Source organism: Genypterus blacodes, unplaced genomic scaffold, assembly GCF_046128005.1.
Source record: "Genypterus blacodes isolate CSIRO-AG114 ecotype Tasmania unplaced genomic scaffold, CSIRO-AGI_Gbla_v1 ptg000052l_1, whole genome shotgun sequence".
Lineage (NCBI taxonomy): Eukaryota > Metazoa > Chordata > Actinopteri > Ophidiiformes > Ophidiidae > Genypterus > Genypterus blacodes.
The window spans coordinates 2,471,394-2,487,848 of record NW_027466864.1 but is presented as its reverse complement, the minus strand read 5'-3'; the positions used below and the strand labels follow the sequence as shown (position 1 = coordinate 2,487,848).

General features: G+C 42.4%; 1 protein-coding gene across 1 annotated transcript in view; it reads left to right on the top strand.

Annotated features, from left to right (window-relative positions):
- The window catches only part of znf407 (zinc finger protein 407), a 132,879-nt gene that overhangs the window by 80,843 nt on the left and 35,581 nt on the right, over positions 1–16,455 (top strand). Inside the window, exons 7-9 of the mRNA XM_076150538.1 lie at positions 6,217–6,300; positions 9,115–9,235; positions 13,968–14,146. Of these exons, the coding sequence (XP_076006653.1) occupies positions 6,217–6,300; positions 9,115–9,235; positions 13,968–14,146 (384 nt within the window). The remainder of the gene's footprint in view (positions 1–6,216; positions 6,301–9,114; positions 9,236–13,967; positions 14,147–16,455) is intronic.

Sequence of the window (16,455 nt, the reverse complement as noted above, 5' to 3'; positions counted from 1 at the left end):
AAATAATGGAGAATGGAAAAATAAGAGAGCAACTTAACTACCAGACTTTTAGGATTGTAATGTTGTGGCAATTAAGTCTGCATTACCCAAATACAGCTGGTTGTCAAGTGCATTTCCTTGTAATCCATCTGGTCATCAAATATGTTTACGCCACATCCATCTGGTCAGCAACTTTGTGTCTCAAATCCATCAGATCTGTGTTTGCTACCCAAATTCAAACTGGGGACATTTCTGTTCATCTACAAGACAACATTGGATAAAGGGCAACAAATGCAAATGCTTTTTTTGGGAAGAAGCTGAGCTCTTTCAAATCTCCTCAGCCTTGTCGTGCCACTGCTTCAAACAAAAGTGGAATTCTAAAGTTTAACAAGATATGTATTTGTTTCTGATGAAGCTATGTGAAAAAATGTGTTGTATATCCATGTGGTCAGCAAATAATTGGAAGCTAAACTAATATAAACAAACCTCACCTGAATCTGAAGTAATTCATAAAATGAAAGAAGTGTGAGGCTGTAATTAAGCAGCTTTCTACTCAACTTTTGTCGATGATAATTGCCACATAGTTAGTGTTTTGTTTTCAGCAACTTCTCCCCTGGTTAGAATACAGAACAAGTTGAATGAGACTGAAACAGAAACATTCAGCTTCAGTTGGGATATTCATACGATAATGCGGTGTCTTCTATCTAATTGCGTCTTTTCCCTGCATCCCTTGCCCTCCATTCTTGTTTTTTTTCCTCGCTGAAAACTTTGGATAGATAGGTGTTGCAGTTGGCAGTGGGAGGACACTGTCTTGAATAATAGCCCCACGATAGGAGCCCAAGTCACTCTCTTTGAAAGTGTCTTTATGCTGCAGCCCAGCAGTTTCCCCTCGGCCTCAGTAATGTCCCACACACAGCTCCTTGATGCCCTTTTAAGTCAATGACAGAAACAGCAGCAGCCAGTGGCCTGACAGCCTGACTGAGCGCTTGCAGCAGAGCCCTCCATCCGTCACGGGTGCCTGCTGCGCGCGCGTGTGTGCGCGCGCATGAGCGTAAGACTTGCTGGATGTTATTTTAAATGTGTTTCAACAGTGATGTAATGTCAAGTCGCCGCTGACATAATTAGACGTTTTATTTTCATTTGTATCCGGTCCTCATCATTCCCCATCAGGAGGCTGGCGTCACGCTGTCACCTAGCTGTCACCTGGAGAGAGGCGTGGGGTGGTGTGTTGTGATGTGTAGGTGTGTGTGTGTGTGTGTGTGTTTAAAACAGAAGCAGACTTGAAGAGATTAAGTGAAATGATTGAGATGGGAAAAGGAAAGTGATAGATAGAGAGACTTAGGGAAGACCGAGGGAAACAAGGTATGGAAATCTACAAATGGGAGGAGGATTAAGATTCAACCTGAAATAGTTTTATTTTACCCAATGACAAGATTAGTTAGATTAGACATGATTAGTGACAACCAAAAATCTAACCTAATTGGCACCACCGTGACTCTGCATACTCCCTCCTCAGTGGTAATGGGTGCATAGCTGGACTCTTACCACAATCACATTCCAGCAGCCTGTCTTGACACACTGAAATATTATCAGCAGGTGTCTGATCTGCTTAAAGGTCATAAATTTGCTCCTTCGCCATACAAAGATACAATACTAATAAAATAAGTGGGAAACTTAAAAGTTGAACTCATCTGTCCTGGGAACGAAGCAGCGAGGACTTATGCGGAACTCAAAGCAGTTTAGTGAAGTAAAACTCTAAGTGTGATCCCTCAAACAGCAAATTCATCACTGCGGCAACTGGAGTTTACACTGGTCTTCATCAGAGCTGTTTAAATGGTTTATAGGACCTTAAAATTACATTTATAATATTTTACAACAGATTCGACTCTCAATATGTGTGTGAAATATATACGTGCATATAGTAGATATTATGCATGTATTGTACAGTGTGAATCATACAAATAGCTTCATAGACCAAAGGGCAAAATATAGATTTAAATGTTTCAGCGACAAATAGTTAAAGGGAAATTTCACATTATGTTTTTGTAATAGTCCACGCATACATACGGCCAATCCAATTAACTCTCAAACAATAAAAGAAATGATTTAGTCATCACCCGTACAAGGCTGCTCTGTGTGTTGCGTTGGACAGTGGACAGTGTTCTCTGCTGTATTGGCACAATAATGTAGTCCCTCTGAAAGGAAAAGACCAAATTAAAAAGAAAAGAAAGAAAAAAGTGTGGAAATTTGGGATCACTTATATTCCATTGTTTCGTGTTTTTCTCTCAGAATTAAATTGGTGTGCTTGTGCGTGTAGAAGTCTCTTAAAACCCAGGGTGAAGTTATTACAGATTGGTCACTAAGGGAACAGAATCATTCGTACGTAAACTTTGTTCTATTTAGCCGTCATCGAATTTAACTTATGACAGCTAAGGATTTCTGACTGAACTGAATTGATTTTTTTTAGCATCACCCACAATTTAAAGAGGAGAAACTCTGTGATTGCCCATCATGCCACTACCTCACTCAGCCTTATTGTTTATCTGGAGAACTGAACGACAAACTTCTGTAAAAGTTAACCACAGGGTGTTCAAAACTAAATCATTTGTACTGATTGATTGTGATGGGAACTGCATACTTTGCAGGAATGACATGTTTACTCTCAGTATGAGCAGTAGCAGCAGAGCTCTTTCAACCCCACCCCAACACACACACACAGACACACACACACACATGCCCCCCACAAGTTAACACCGCAACCTCTTCTCCTCCTGCCTCTAACGGGATTCATTGTTCCTCTCTGATTTGTGTGTTTTTTATGTTAATCGCTCCCGCCTCACACACCAGTCATGTCTGAGGAGGAGGACGAGGAAAAACTGGCGGGGTGGGTTGGGGAGAGTTCAGTGGTCGTCATCCGCCAGGGTCATTTGTAACGGCTGATGAATGAGCGACTCAAATAAATAAATAAGTGCACCGCATCCGACCCACCCAGCTTTTCCCAGGCTCTTGGGTGTTTAGGGGGGGGGGGAGGGGGGGTTGAACACAGCGACAGGGCCACAATTGATTTCCTCATCGCTTCAGTTTGTCGCTTAATCTGGCGATATGCTGATAAATCTTCGCACTTTGTCAATTAATTTCCCTGAAAAATGAGACCCAAAATGGCGAGCACATCAATACAGCAGCGGATTCCATGTCAAAAATTAAGCGGTAAAATTAATTGCCCTCCCATCCGCTCCTGCTAAAACATAACTAATGAGGGAGGCAATTATAGCTGCATGCAGACTCCTCCGGGGTTATTTAAAATACAGATATAGACACACACACATATATGTACACACACACACACACGCACATGCAAAGAGAGGTTGTATATTTTGACTTCAAAGTTCTTTTATTGTCTCGCAATAAGGCATATTTAATTCCAGTATAGGGTGGAGGGTTGAGGTGCATCATGGGAACAAAAGAAAAGAAGGGATGAACCAATATTAAATATTGCCAAATAGTTATAGAGCTCTTTGTGTAGACGCATCAACAGGAAGTGTGTCGGGGGCTAGCCTGTTGTGTGTGCATTTTAACAGAAGATTGTAAGTTGTAGTTTGTGTGTGTGTGTGTTGTGTTGCGGTTTGAAGTGTGTCACACATCTGCGACCGGACATTTGAAGGTAAGGGTTAAGGGTTACGTGTGGAGGACTTAAAGGGAATCAGGAATTGATATGATGAATGTAAGGTTGCGTGCGGGTCCATTCCAGTGTTGACAGCAGCATGTCACTTCCCTGTGACTACCCTGCATTTCAATCCACCCCACCCTGCCGTCCCCACCCAGGCCTCAGAGGGCTCGCCGCCACCAAGCAGCAGATGAAAAGCACACATGTAATTTATCGCCAACGTTTCCTCCTCAAGAATAATTGTGGCGACCACGGCTGGGCGTAGGGATCGATGGCTATGGATTTTCCTGTGGTGGGGTCTTGTAGCGTCGGCCGTAATGAGAGATGGAAGGGAGGGGGAAGAGGAGGAGGTGCCGCCGCTGTTGTTCTGATAGGAACAAAGGTCTGACCAGACGTTTAGGTCAGGATGAAAGCATTTCTTTCCTCGACTGTGGTTTTGGTCTTTGATGTTAAGGGTTAATTGCTGTGGTGTTTTTGCAGAGATCACTTGTCAGTCAAACTGTACAGCAATGTGACGTGTTTTTACTCTGATCATCTGGGAAAGTTTCAGTTTTTGTTGGGCGGCTATTTTTCTATAGTTTGTTGAGCGAACATATGCTCAACAAACTGCTCTTTGCTGTTTATGCGTCAATTTCTGGCACATTTTCATCTTCTGGGAGGGTTGTATGTATGTAGGTTATGAAAGACATGAAACACCAGCTGTGTGTATGTAAGAGTGTATGTAAGAGTATTATGGAATTCAATTGTTGTCCTTATTATTATATATTATTTTATATATTATGTGATTTAGATTGGTTGACCAAAATTGACATTTATTTATTTAAAAAAATATAGTTTTACAGTGTGTTGATATAGAACAGCGACTGTATGAACACAGTTTTCTTTAAGTAGCACTGCATTAAAGCTCCTCACAGTCCAATGGCTTTAAATGGCTGTAACAGAGTAAACTTGCGGCTGCTTCGTCTCTGCGGACTCGGTGAAAGCTGCTATCTGTGCAGAAGAGGAGCAGAGCGCGGCTGAGGCCCAGCTGGGAGAGTCACCCAAATGTGTAGCATGAGCTGAAGTCCAACATCAGCATTTAGATGAATATTGAAGCGATGGTGATCTTGTATGTGGTGTATGTACATGCAGTGTGTGTGTGTGTGTGTGTGTGTGTGTGTGTGTGTGTGTGTGTGTGTGTGTGTGTGTGTGTGTGTGTGTGTGTGTGTGTGTGTGTGTGTGTGTGTGTGTGTGTGTGTGTGTGTGTGTGTGTGTGTGTGTGTGTGTTTTTCTGAATGTGGAATCTACATGTAAAAATATGTCACAAACACATCACATTTATCATCACATGTTCACTTGTCTGTGTGTCTGTGGGAATACCTGCGTATGTGTGTGTGGGGGTGTGTGTGTGTGTGTAAGTGCGTGTGCGTGTCGTGTAGCCATGCTCCAAACGTGTCTCAGTAGCACACACATCTCCGCCTCAGTGTGTGTGTGTATGTACTGTGTGCGTGCATGCGTGCGTCTGCCTGTGTGCAGAGCGAGAATGAGAGAGACCATCATGCTGTTAATGACACAGCCAGATGCAGGAAGAGAGGAGGAGTGTAAAAAAGCTCTCCACGCTCCCCATCTGGAAGGCATCGCCCCCAAATGAAGTTGTACAAAACCATCCCATTGATAATAAAGCTAATTTTTATGGCTCTGACAAGTATGTAATTATGTTCAGCGGTGCTTTTCAGATTTTATCACAGTCAATAAACCACACTGGCAATTTCCCGTCCCCCATTTGACATATTTACACGGATCCATCTGATTGGAGGAATTAGTTAGCTGTGAGAGCTCTGATGGATATACACTAGTGATCTGTGACTTCTGCTTGGCTCATCTGTTAACCAACTAGACCCGCTGCTCGTCTGTTCACTCTCTTTTCTCTCTACGTTTCTGCCTTTCCCCTTCTGCTTTCCATTCCTTACTCACTTTTTTGTCCTCTGCGCCCTTTAACACCAATGTTCAGTTTGTTGCCCGTTGGCACATCAATAGTAGGGAATGTCACTCATTCTCATTCTTATTTTTGTTACATTTTTCCTCTGTGCTGCACCGTGCTATTTACTGCTTCAAATTCACCATAAAATTGTAATTATATTTTTGATTAAGTTGAATTTTGATGTAATTATAAAACCCAAACCTTCTGACAGATTAATTATGTGGAGCTATATTTAGTCGCGGCAGACAAATGAAATGGAGACTATTTCTGATAATTGTGTTGCTTTGTGGAATAACTTTTGCCGTCGTTTACTATTTATTTATTATATTACAGTTCTGTCAAAATAGGTTTGATCAACATGCTCTTCCAGTCATGTTTAATACATGACTAGCATAGAAAACAAAAACATGACGTTCTTCCATTCAATGTAGTTGGTCCTTTAACACTAATTAGTCCTAATTCCAAGTATGGTACAACATTATGAGGTGGTAAGTTTGGCTTTTAGATGCTTGTCGATATGCATTTGAAAACGAAGGAAAAAACACATTTGTTTTTTCCCTTCTTATGCTTTTTCTAAATCTAACCCCTTTGCTTTTTTTCTCCAACTCTACAGGAGAGAAGTCTTACCTGTGTGACCTGTGTGGCTTTGCAGGAGGCACAAAGCACGCTCTCACCAAGCACAGACGACAACACACGGGTAAGCATCAACACACTTTATGTTTTTTTCATTGTGGACCTTGATAATCAGATACTGTATTCATAACTCATGTTCAACTGTTTCAGAAACATTTGCGTTCAATGTGCACGTGGTTCTTGCAACCACCACACAAAAGCATACGGATACTTTGCTGATTTTTTAACTTTGACTTAAAAGGCCTGTCACCATTATCATGTGTGCCAAATCACTTTCCTGGAGGGCAGAGAGGCTGCAGGTGTTCAACCAAAGCCTTTGCCTGCCAAATGAGCTTATTAGCTCCTCGTCTGAATGAGGTGGTTCTGATCATTGAATTCAGTCGGATCAGCTGGTGTGTTGTTCTTGGTTGATCTGCAGTATCAGACCCGACCTGCAAAGCTAGAGACAGATAGATTATTATAGACAGTAATTAAATGTAGTTTAAATTACTGTGTTCATTCTGTGAGTTATGCCGTTTTTAACAACTTTGGTCCATGATCAGTTGAATGATGTTATTATAAGCCTTTGCACCTAAAATAGATATATAGTTATATATATAGCTTTCTGTGTGTAACAAGAAAGGGCCTCATCTGCCATCTCTTCAGCTTTTTTCTTACAGGATACATAAGTAAACAACTGCAAATGACACTGACGACACAGACAGACATTTGTGCATCATGAATTACCCCTCTCTCTTACATTCACGCGCACACACACACACACAAAGGCACACGCACCCACACACAAACACGCACAGGCACATCATTGTGACATGCTCCTGTCAGTGATAGGCATGTGTACCAGTATGGCTGACTGAATCTGAGATTTTTAATTTCAGTTATCATTTCACCACGCCATTCTATCGCTTAGGGAAATTGCATTTTTTAGATAGGCTGTCAATAGCGAGTGCTTTTTTGGCAATTGGGACAGTGAAACAAATACTGTTCTTAACCGTTGTCTGGCAGCCGCTCAAGGATCAAGACTCCTGTTATAAATATTAATTTAGGTTTTCATAATTCATTTTATTTGCTCCTCAGTTTCTATGCTGTTTTCCCCCCTAAAATCTCCAATTGCTGTCCCCTTCTCCGGTGTTGGCATGTGTCAATTCCACTGATTTAGCTACATGTTCAAATCTGTTGTCCTGCAGCTGTATGAAAGCGTACACCCTCTTGTCTAACACTGCGGGCTCATTTGAATTTCACCGATATGGATTTTTGAAGGCCCTTGCTGTCACCAATATATTTTTTAAATAAAGATTCCAATAGATCCTATGCAGGGCCTTAATTCAGTAGCTGTAAAACCTTCCATTACATATTTTAAAGTCCTGCTGGATTCTTTACTTTTTGTATGAAAAACACCAAAAAGGTACTAAAACAAGCACAGAACTCCAAAACAATGTTAGACTACAGCACTGCCTGTTTAAAGCACATTTCTCTCCCTGCTTTACCCAGTCAATATCTGGGCACCAACTGGGGCTCATCTGAACACACTTATCCAAACAAGGGAATCAGATGTCACTGTCCTCTGTGCTGGGCATTACCGTCACAATGACACCTTCCAAATGTGTTCTTGGAAATGCGCCTTCAGTCAGTCAGGTCATATCAGTGCAATAGAAACAGATACTGCATCCTCATAGCTCAAACAACAACACACGAGTTGCTACACTGGAAGGACTGAACAAAATGTGTAGTCGAGTAATGAATTTAGTAGTAGCATTAAGACTCTAGTAATGATGGAGCGGAGATGTGCATGGCCTGGTCTGATCATCTCTTTGGTCCTGACACACCCTGGACACCCAGAATTACTTAAACTTGTAGTTGGGGACATGAAATCTGCTATATCCTCATGATAGAGCCTGGCTGCTGCTTCTAAATGGCCACCCAGAAAGCGCTCATACAAACAAATACTTACAAAATAACGTATAAACACATATATGTATTTTTAAAATAAATAAATAATTAACTATGTAGAGGCTGTCAGATGTAGTAGGCAAGCTCCCAAGGGTGTGGGAGCTGTCCCAGTTAGGAAAAGCCCGCCTCCTCTCTCCTAACAGCTAGGGATGTCTGTTGTGTGGTTAGGGAGACAGCACTGAAGCTCCTGTCCTACCCGTCCCCAGAGGTCGCCAGACACCCTTACCCCATTACTGTACCTCATAAAAAAAATATAATTCAATCAGTAATTAATACAGAGTCCTCATGCACAAACACGAACAATCTTACAGTACAGAATGTTTCATTAACATGCAGAACACGTCATAAAAATGTCATTTCATCATCACCTTACCCTATTTCTCCTTGTTGCTGTAAAATGTGCAGGCCAATAACAGTGTAATACAAGTATATAATTCTGGTGTTTAAACATTATCGTGTGCTTAAAGTTGTTGTGATAATGCTTTTGTAGGCACAGCATTTGTTTTGCTTTGTTGTGTAAATGTCCCAACAATAAACTAACTCGTTCTATTGAATGCAATGAGGGATGGGTGGATGGCATCAAAATCTACATGCAAATATTCCAAGTCCACAGTTCCCTACAGGATTTGGAAAAAATCTCCAAGGGAACTTCATACTGAAACGCTTAGTGGTACAATGTATTGAATTTGCTTTTTGGAAATGAGGTTGTTGTGTTGAAAAGCTGGTTTTGTCCTTAACTCGCGTTGGAAATTTTCAATTGATATGTAAGAAGTCAGCAAAACCATTCTACATCTCAGCCCAAGCATGCAAAGCAATTATGGTGTACAGCTGATATTGTATGTTTTTGTGTGTGTTTATTAGTGTAATTTCTCCATTCCATCTTTTCGTTGTCATCTTTTTAACCCCTCTATCCCACCCCACCCTACAGGAGAGAGACCCTTCAGATGTAAGCTCTGCAACTTCGCCTCCACCACGCAGTCCCACCTATCACGGCACAAGCGCGTTCACACCGGGGAAAAACCATACAGATGCCCCTGGTGCGACTATAGGTACTGGCTCATTGACCCACCAACGCTTGGAGGCGCTGATGGCCGCCGCTGTGGCGCTGATGATCAGGGGGTTAATAGGTGGGGGTGCTGTGGCAGGTGTATGACGACAGCGTGAGGCTGTTGTCTGTGTCTGCATGTGATGGTGTGATATCAGGTGGCATGGTAGGGTCGTTTGGAAGGGGATTGTTGGGGGTGGCATGCTACAGGTTTGGGGGGCGTGTGTGTGTGTGTGTGTGTGTGTGTGTGTGTGTGTGTGTGTGTGTGTGTGTGTGTGTGTGTGTGTGTGTGTGTGTGTGTGTGTGTGTGTGACTGGTAGACGAGGAGGGCAGACAGGTCTAATCTCCACAGCACGGCTCCATCTCATCACTCTGCCATCATCAACAGGCCCAGCCAGACCCCCCTCGACACACACACACACACGCACACGCACACACACACACACACACAATGTCACTGTCACTGGCAGGTCCCTGTCATTAAAACACCATCATACCACATCAGTAATTACACAGGAAATTGTCGGTGAAATTGAAAAAGTTTTGGCTGGCGTTGCACTTCTCTCTCTCCCTCTCCCTCTCTCTCTCTCCCTCTCCCTCTTGCTCTCTCTCCCTCTCTCTCTATCTCTCTCTCTCGCTCTCCTTGTCTCTCATCCCGTGCTGTCCTCCTCAGCTTGTGGCAGAAGAGTGTGAAAGGGAATGATCTCAAACCCATCATTGGTTTTAGATGTACTCTTCATTCGTTTTTTCCCCTCTGTGACAAAGTCATTTCGGCAGCTTGCTACACCTGCTCCGCTCGCTGTGGAGCACTCGACTCATTTCATGTCTTTTGAATGTGGTCTGACCTAGAAAAAATGCAGTGCTGAGAAGTACTAATTGTAGTCAGACTATTATTTTGCACCTCTCTAAAGGCTTATCTCACCTTCAGCTAAAAGTTATGAGCAAGATCTTGACTTGTCAGCTAAGAATCTATCACTGGGGATAGTTCAAGGCCGATGCTTATACAGTTAGAGCTAATAGGTAACTAATAGTTTATGCAGAATTAGAAGTGTCAATCAACTCCATGTGTAGACTTCATCGTGTTCCTCACCTTGAGTGTGTTTTTAAGCCAATATAGTGTTTCCGGCTTTAATTTTGGATTGATGATAGTCGATACTAATATTCTCATCATAAACCTGCAAAATTGCATAATTCAAAAGCTTTTCCTTTAATTTAATTTTGGTATGATTGAAAAATCCTTTTCCATTAGAAATGAAACCCTGGGTAATCAGCTGAAAGGAGGGATATTTATACATACATATGTTAAATCTGATCCGAATACCTGATTAAGCTCAAGGTCTGTTTAGCTGAAGAGCTTCAAGCATTGATGAATTATGTAATCTAATCATACAAACTGAAATATACTCATCATATCAGATATGAAGCACACTGGTTAATATGTTTTTTACCTCAAAATACATTTCGGACCAATAACAGATTACCACTCTAGCTTCAGACCCCATTATTAGATAGAGGCTGGGTATAGTAAACTCCAAATGTTTCCTGGTCTCATTGTTCCAGCATTGATACTTAATGATCATTACAAATAGTGGCAAATGAAACAGTAAATTAGCAGCCTAATTAACATTTTGGTGGCCCCAGGGGTGCCTGAGGGGTCTTGAGGGGAGGGAAGTGAAGCAAGGTGGTAGGAGGAGGGAGACGGAAACGCCCCGCTGGCTTACTAATATGAGGATGAGGAATTGAATGTGGGGCCTCAGACAGCCGTAAGGGGCCTAGCCTTCACCCTGCTTTTAGTCTTTGAATACATGTATAAATGCCTGGGATCTCTGGTGGCCTGACCAAGATAAGAACATGACTTAGCCCATTTGACCATTCAACACAAACCAAGCGTATATGGTGCAGCAGTGCTGAAAGATATTTAGGTCTGAAACAAATGAAGCAGTTACATGATTGATTATAGAGATGCTTTTTGCCCGGTGTACATTAAATCTGCACTATTAATATCACCGCATTATGTTGCAGTGTTATCTCGCTCCTATTGAATACAATGATATGGATGTACGTAGATGTGAAGAAGTGAGTTTGGAGTGAAACATCCATCAAGTGCCACTCATCTCTTGTTCCAACAGAGATCGATAATAATAGTGGATTATCATAAATAGAGAATAGTGGTAAGAAGTATTCTAAGGATTTTGCACTCATAGAGTCCTGGTCTGTCAATTAATAATATGTATTTGACTATTCTCTGGCTATTTATGCAGGCCTACAAAACTTCCATTCTCTACTATAGCAGTTAAGGAATTATTCCTGTTGTTCCCACTGTGGAGTTTCTTCTCATTAAAGCCACGGTGGCATCTTAAATGATCTAATTGATATCTAGCCTTTGACTTTTTGCCACATTACCATCCTTCCATGGCTATTATTGTTTATTGAATGCCGCACCGTGCACGTTTCAATCTACCTGTTTAAATGCTTTCTCAGTTAGCGACGAAGGCAGCTTTGAGGATGACACACTTACTGTCAATGCCAAGAAGGCAGGCGACCTTGTAAAGCGAAGCGAGAGATGGGGGCCACATTAATGCTGATGACTGGGCTCCCTTGGCAAACTCAGATCCAAATAGCACCGATGATCCAAATACAGCCCCCCCCCCCCCCCCCCTTTCCCCACCCTGCCAACTCATAACACACACAAAGAAACACATTTAAATCTCCTCTAACGAAGCGCCTCTCAATTACACTTTTCACATTACCATAAGCTCGTTGGGAGGAGGAATATGGAAATGGATAAAATAAAGAGAGGAGCAAGAGAGTGAGACAGAGGTGGAGTGATACATCCGTCGAGCATCGGTATTGCTGATTCCCATGGTGAGTGCACGCATGGGGGAGGAAGTTGGTGTTGGACTAATTAATACAGTGTATAGTAGGAGGTCTGGTGTGGGCTTTCACTAACTGTGACACCTGCTGACTCCTAAATGCACGTTGTGTTGTTTTAATATGACAATTACACCATTACCATATCTGAGAGATAGTAAGCCCCCCCCCCCCCCCCCTCCCCAGGAATCCACCCGCGCTCTCTTTAGAACCTTTTAGCTCTGCTTCACATTTTTTCTATTTATGCCAGTGCTTTCAAATTAGAAATCAGTTCAGTTTGAGCATTAAGTGCATTCTTAGCGCAGTGATTTGCCACAATATTAGAATGTGATAATTTAAATTATTTTACAACTTTATCGCTGTTTTTATTCATTATGTATAAAAACAGTGAACAGATGTGGGGTGATTTAACTGTTATTGTTTTGCTCGTGATGGCTGATAAAGTAATTGCAACAATATGTACCAATTTGCAACTTGGGTGATTGACACAGGTGTGTAAAAATGGTGGATGTGCACGGCTATAAGCACCATTTCTCGGTGTCAGTCTGACACATTTGACCATCTGATGCCTCATACAAACAAAGTATCTCTGACATCCTCTGTAGTAGCCAGTGAGGGCCCGGTGTTTTTTAAGGCCCCAGTGGAGCCCGGCTGGACCGTGGCCCCATGATGGAGAGAGGTGTCTCTGCAAATGTGAAAACAAATTCTCTCCTTGCTGGCGTGAGCTATGGCACCGTGAGGCTTTATTGTCCCGGCCAAGGTGATAAGGGAGAGTAATTGCGTATTATACTGTCCGAGAATGTCAGGTCCGAACTGAGCACGAGTGCCCCATCCATCAACACATGATGCTCTGGGTTCGTGTGTGTGTGTGTGTGTGTGTGTGTGTGTGTGTGTGTGTGTGTGTGTGTGTGTGTGTGTGTGTGTGTGTGTGTGTGTGTGTGTGTGTGTGTGTGTGTGTGTGTGTGTTCTACACTGCACATGCTTACTTGCATGATGTATTATGTGTGTGTGCTCTTGTGTGTATGTGTTTATGGAATAATTTGCTTTATACGGTATGTTCCTGTGTACATGTATGTAAGTGTGTACCTAGACAAACATGTTTTTTCATTGCATAACCCGTAGCATGTTTTAGTTTTGTTTATGCACGTACATTTGGGCATATTTGTGTGTGTGTGTGTGTGTGTCTGTGTGTTTGTCTGTGTCTGTGGGCAGGTTTAGATAGAGCTGAGGAGCAGGTCAGGCAGCATCATTAATCAAGAGAGGGTTGTATGTGACTCTTTGAGCTGACATCATTACATTGTACACCCTGCAGTAGCTCAGTGCATGGCCTGCCCTATCTGACCAGCCCAAAGACACACACATGCACACACACCGCTTACCTTATACCTTTCATTCCATTGCAAAAGATACGTTATATGCAACATGGATGTTTGAGGCATATCTGCAAGGTTTCTAGATGCACTCAAGTCCAACAGCCACTTAGAACAGTAAGAACGATGTTAAACGGTTATAAAATATCACAAAATATCAAACAATGTGCAGGTGTAAATACTGCCTGTGCTTCGTTTTGCTGTCTAAAGCAATTTTCTTTTGCCCTTTTGTAGATTGTGGGCCTCACAGAAGCATATTTAGTCAATGAATGCTTTGAGAGTTTGTCCAAACATGCTGGCTCCCTCAGCTCCAAAGCCCAGCTTAAATTTATTTCTCTCTTGTGTCATCATTGTACCAAATTAAATTTTAGTACAACAAACCTTCACTGGGAACATTTATCTTCTATTTTCCCCCTCATGACTCTTATCTTTTAATCTTTGTTGTTGAATTTCAGAAATGAATGAATCCTTTTTTTCTTTGTTTGTCTCCATTAGATCCAACTGTGCTGAGAACATCCGGAAGCACATTCTCCATACGGGGAAACATGAGGGAGTGAAGATGTATAACTGTCCCAAATGTACCTACGCCACCAATGCCCCCATGGAGTTCCGCAACCACCTAAAGGAGCATCATGCTGACATTGAGAATCCAGACCTTGCCTACTTACATGCAGGTAACACACAGAAGACCCGGGTACCTTTCAGGTGTTTCAGGAATTGAACCAGTGAAGTTTCCTTTGTAAGCGTTCTCTTTTCACTTTAATGTACACACAAAGATTAGTGTTTGAATTCATGAATACACTGAACTAAACCACCACCTGAATGCTCCAGCAACTCTGGAGCTTTCTGGTAGCTCTATTATTCCACCAGGGTCAGATCTACCTGAACACTTGAATGTGTTGTTGTCAGTAGATCAAGTCTTGCTATTCAATGCTGATGGAGGGCACACAGCCACAAAAAGAGGCAGCATTCAAGGATTGCTGGTCTAGTCATCCCTGCCAATCACTCAGGCCATAGAGACAGATGAAATCTTGTTCCTTCTCTATTGGTTCCTTTGTATCCCGGTGTTCTCCCTTTGTCCTTGAAGGCCACCAAATCCAATCGGCATAGTGCTTGTCCTTCAGAGGAGCAGAGAGGACAGCCTTTATCCTGTTATCCCTCTGACCTTACATAAAAGCAGTAGAGTTGGAGGGGTCCACCATGGCAAAGAGGCCAGGCAGGGACATTACTGGAAAAATGGCTGCATTCTGGAAGCACCATGATCTTTTTTTCCTCTTGAACCTGAACCATGGATTTGGTGTGTCCTTAGGTGCTGACTCTTAAAACTTTATTATTATTTATTTTATTTATATCTGAAACAGGATCATAATCCCGATTCTTCAAATCCTTGAACTAACTTTTGTCTTACTGTGTTCACCTTCACCCCATCTCCGACCCTCCCTTCCCATCACCCCTTTAACCTCTCTCCTTCATGTTCTTTATACCCAAACACACCTTTACTCCTTACCCTTTCACCCCACGATATCCCTGCTCTCTTATCCTCCTCTTTGCTTGCCCTTGCCCCCTGGATACAGTCTGTTGTGTTTTCACACCTAGATATTTTAGATATGTTGAAACTCCTTTGTTTATCCTTGAAACACTGGTGGTTAAAACTGCTGTAAAGTTAAGCTTCATATTTTCAACTTGTTGAGTCATTGAGCAATGAGTCTAGAATATGATATCTATTCTCCTTCGAAGTCATCATGGGGGCAATTCTTGCTCCTCTCTCGGACAATTGATGCAACATGTACTCAAGATGACATCATGAAGGACTTATTCTCTTCACATATCAAATATATAAACCAAAGCAAGACAGCAACCGCAATTATCTGAAAATTCAGTAAGATGTTGCCTTTCCTAGAATAAAAAACATTTACTTTAAGACTTTCTTGAAAGAATGCTCTTCCTGGATGGCTTTTGTTGATATCGTAATTTTGCCTTGTGGTTCTGAACCATAGCTAAACTGCAATGCAGGAGCAACAACTCTTTGTCTGATTACGACCAAAGCAATCAAACTATCGGTGGTTTGAAAATGCACAGAATGTGCACTTGTGATCTCTCCGTCTTTCAAAAGCGAGCGAGGGAGACGCGGGTGGGGGTGGTAGTGGAAAAAGCAGTGTTTCATCTAAGTAGACAGAACGAGACCAAAAGAAAGAGACAGGGGAAAAAAGATTAAGAAGGTAGATGTTGAATTAACCTGCTTGTGATTGCTCCCTGTCAGAGTGGCACCAGGGCCAGCAGCGAGAAGCAAATCGTCTGTGATGGCCCTTCCCGCTGTTCCCCCTTTGAAAGACACAGATCAAACGCACCCTAGTCACAGGCCCTCGCAGCCCCTCGCGTCGGATTGATTGACACCCGGACGTCTCCACTGCTGTTCTGTCTTTCCATATCACTCTCTCTTCTCGGGTCTCTCTCCCTCTTCCTCTCTTTATTCAGCATCGCGCTTCGAATTAAAGCCCTTCTCAAGGATGAAAGCAGAGGTCCTTTGCAAACGAAGGAAGAGAGGGAATAAGACCCGGCTAGTGATGGAGGCGAATGATGATTAGGATTTGAGGGAAAATGAAAGGAAAAAAAAGGAAAGGATAGATGTGTGGAGGGGGAAAATATTGCTGATAGGCCACGTTTTAATAAAATGGTAATGACAATTGTCTTCGTCGCACAATCTGCGTAGAGATATGCCAGAAAGAAGTGGCAGAGCCTGTGTGATCTTGGCATAGATAGTGCTACTGCAGAGCTGGAGCTACAGGTACCTCAGTGCTGCGACTTTGCTAAATTACCCCTCTGCTATAACTTTCTTTCTAGTTAAAGCACAGGAGGTATGCTATGATTGGTGCAGCCTTGGGAAATGGTATATTTCCTTATTTCTATGCTATCTCTCTCCAGGGAGGTCAGCTGTGGTTGCCGGGCAGTGAGTTTGTTAAATCAGACTCTTGTGCTGTTCGGT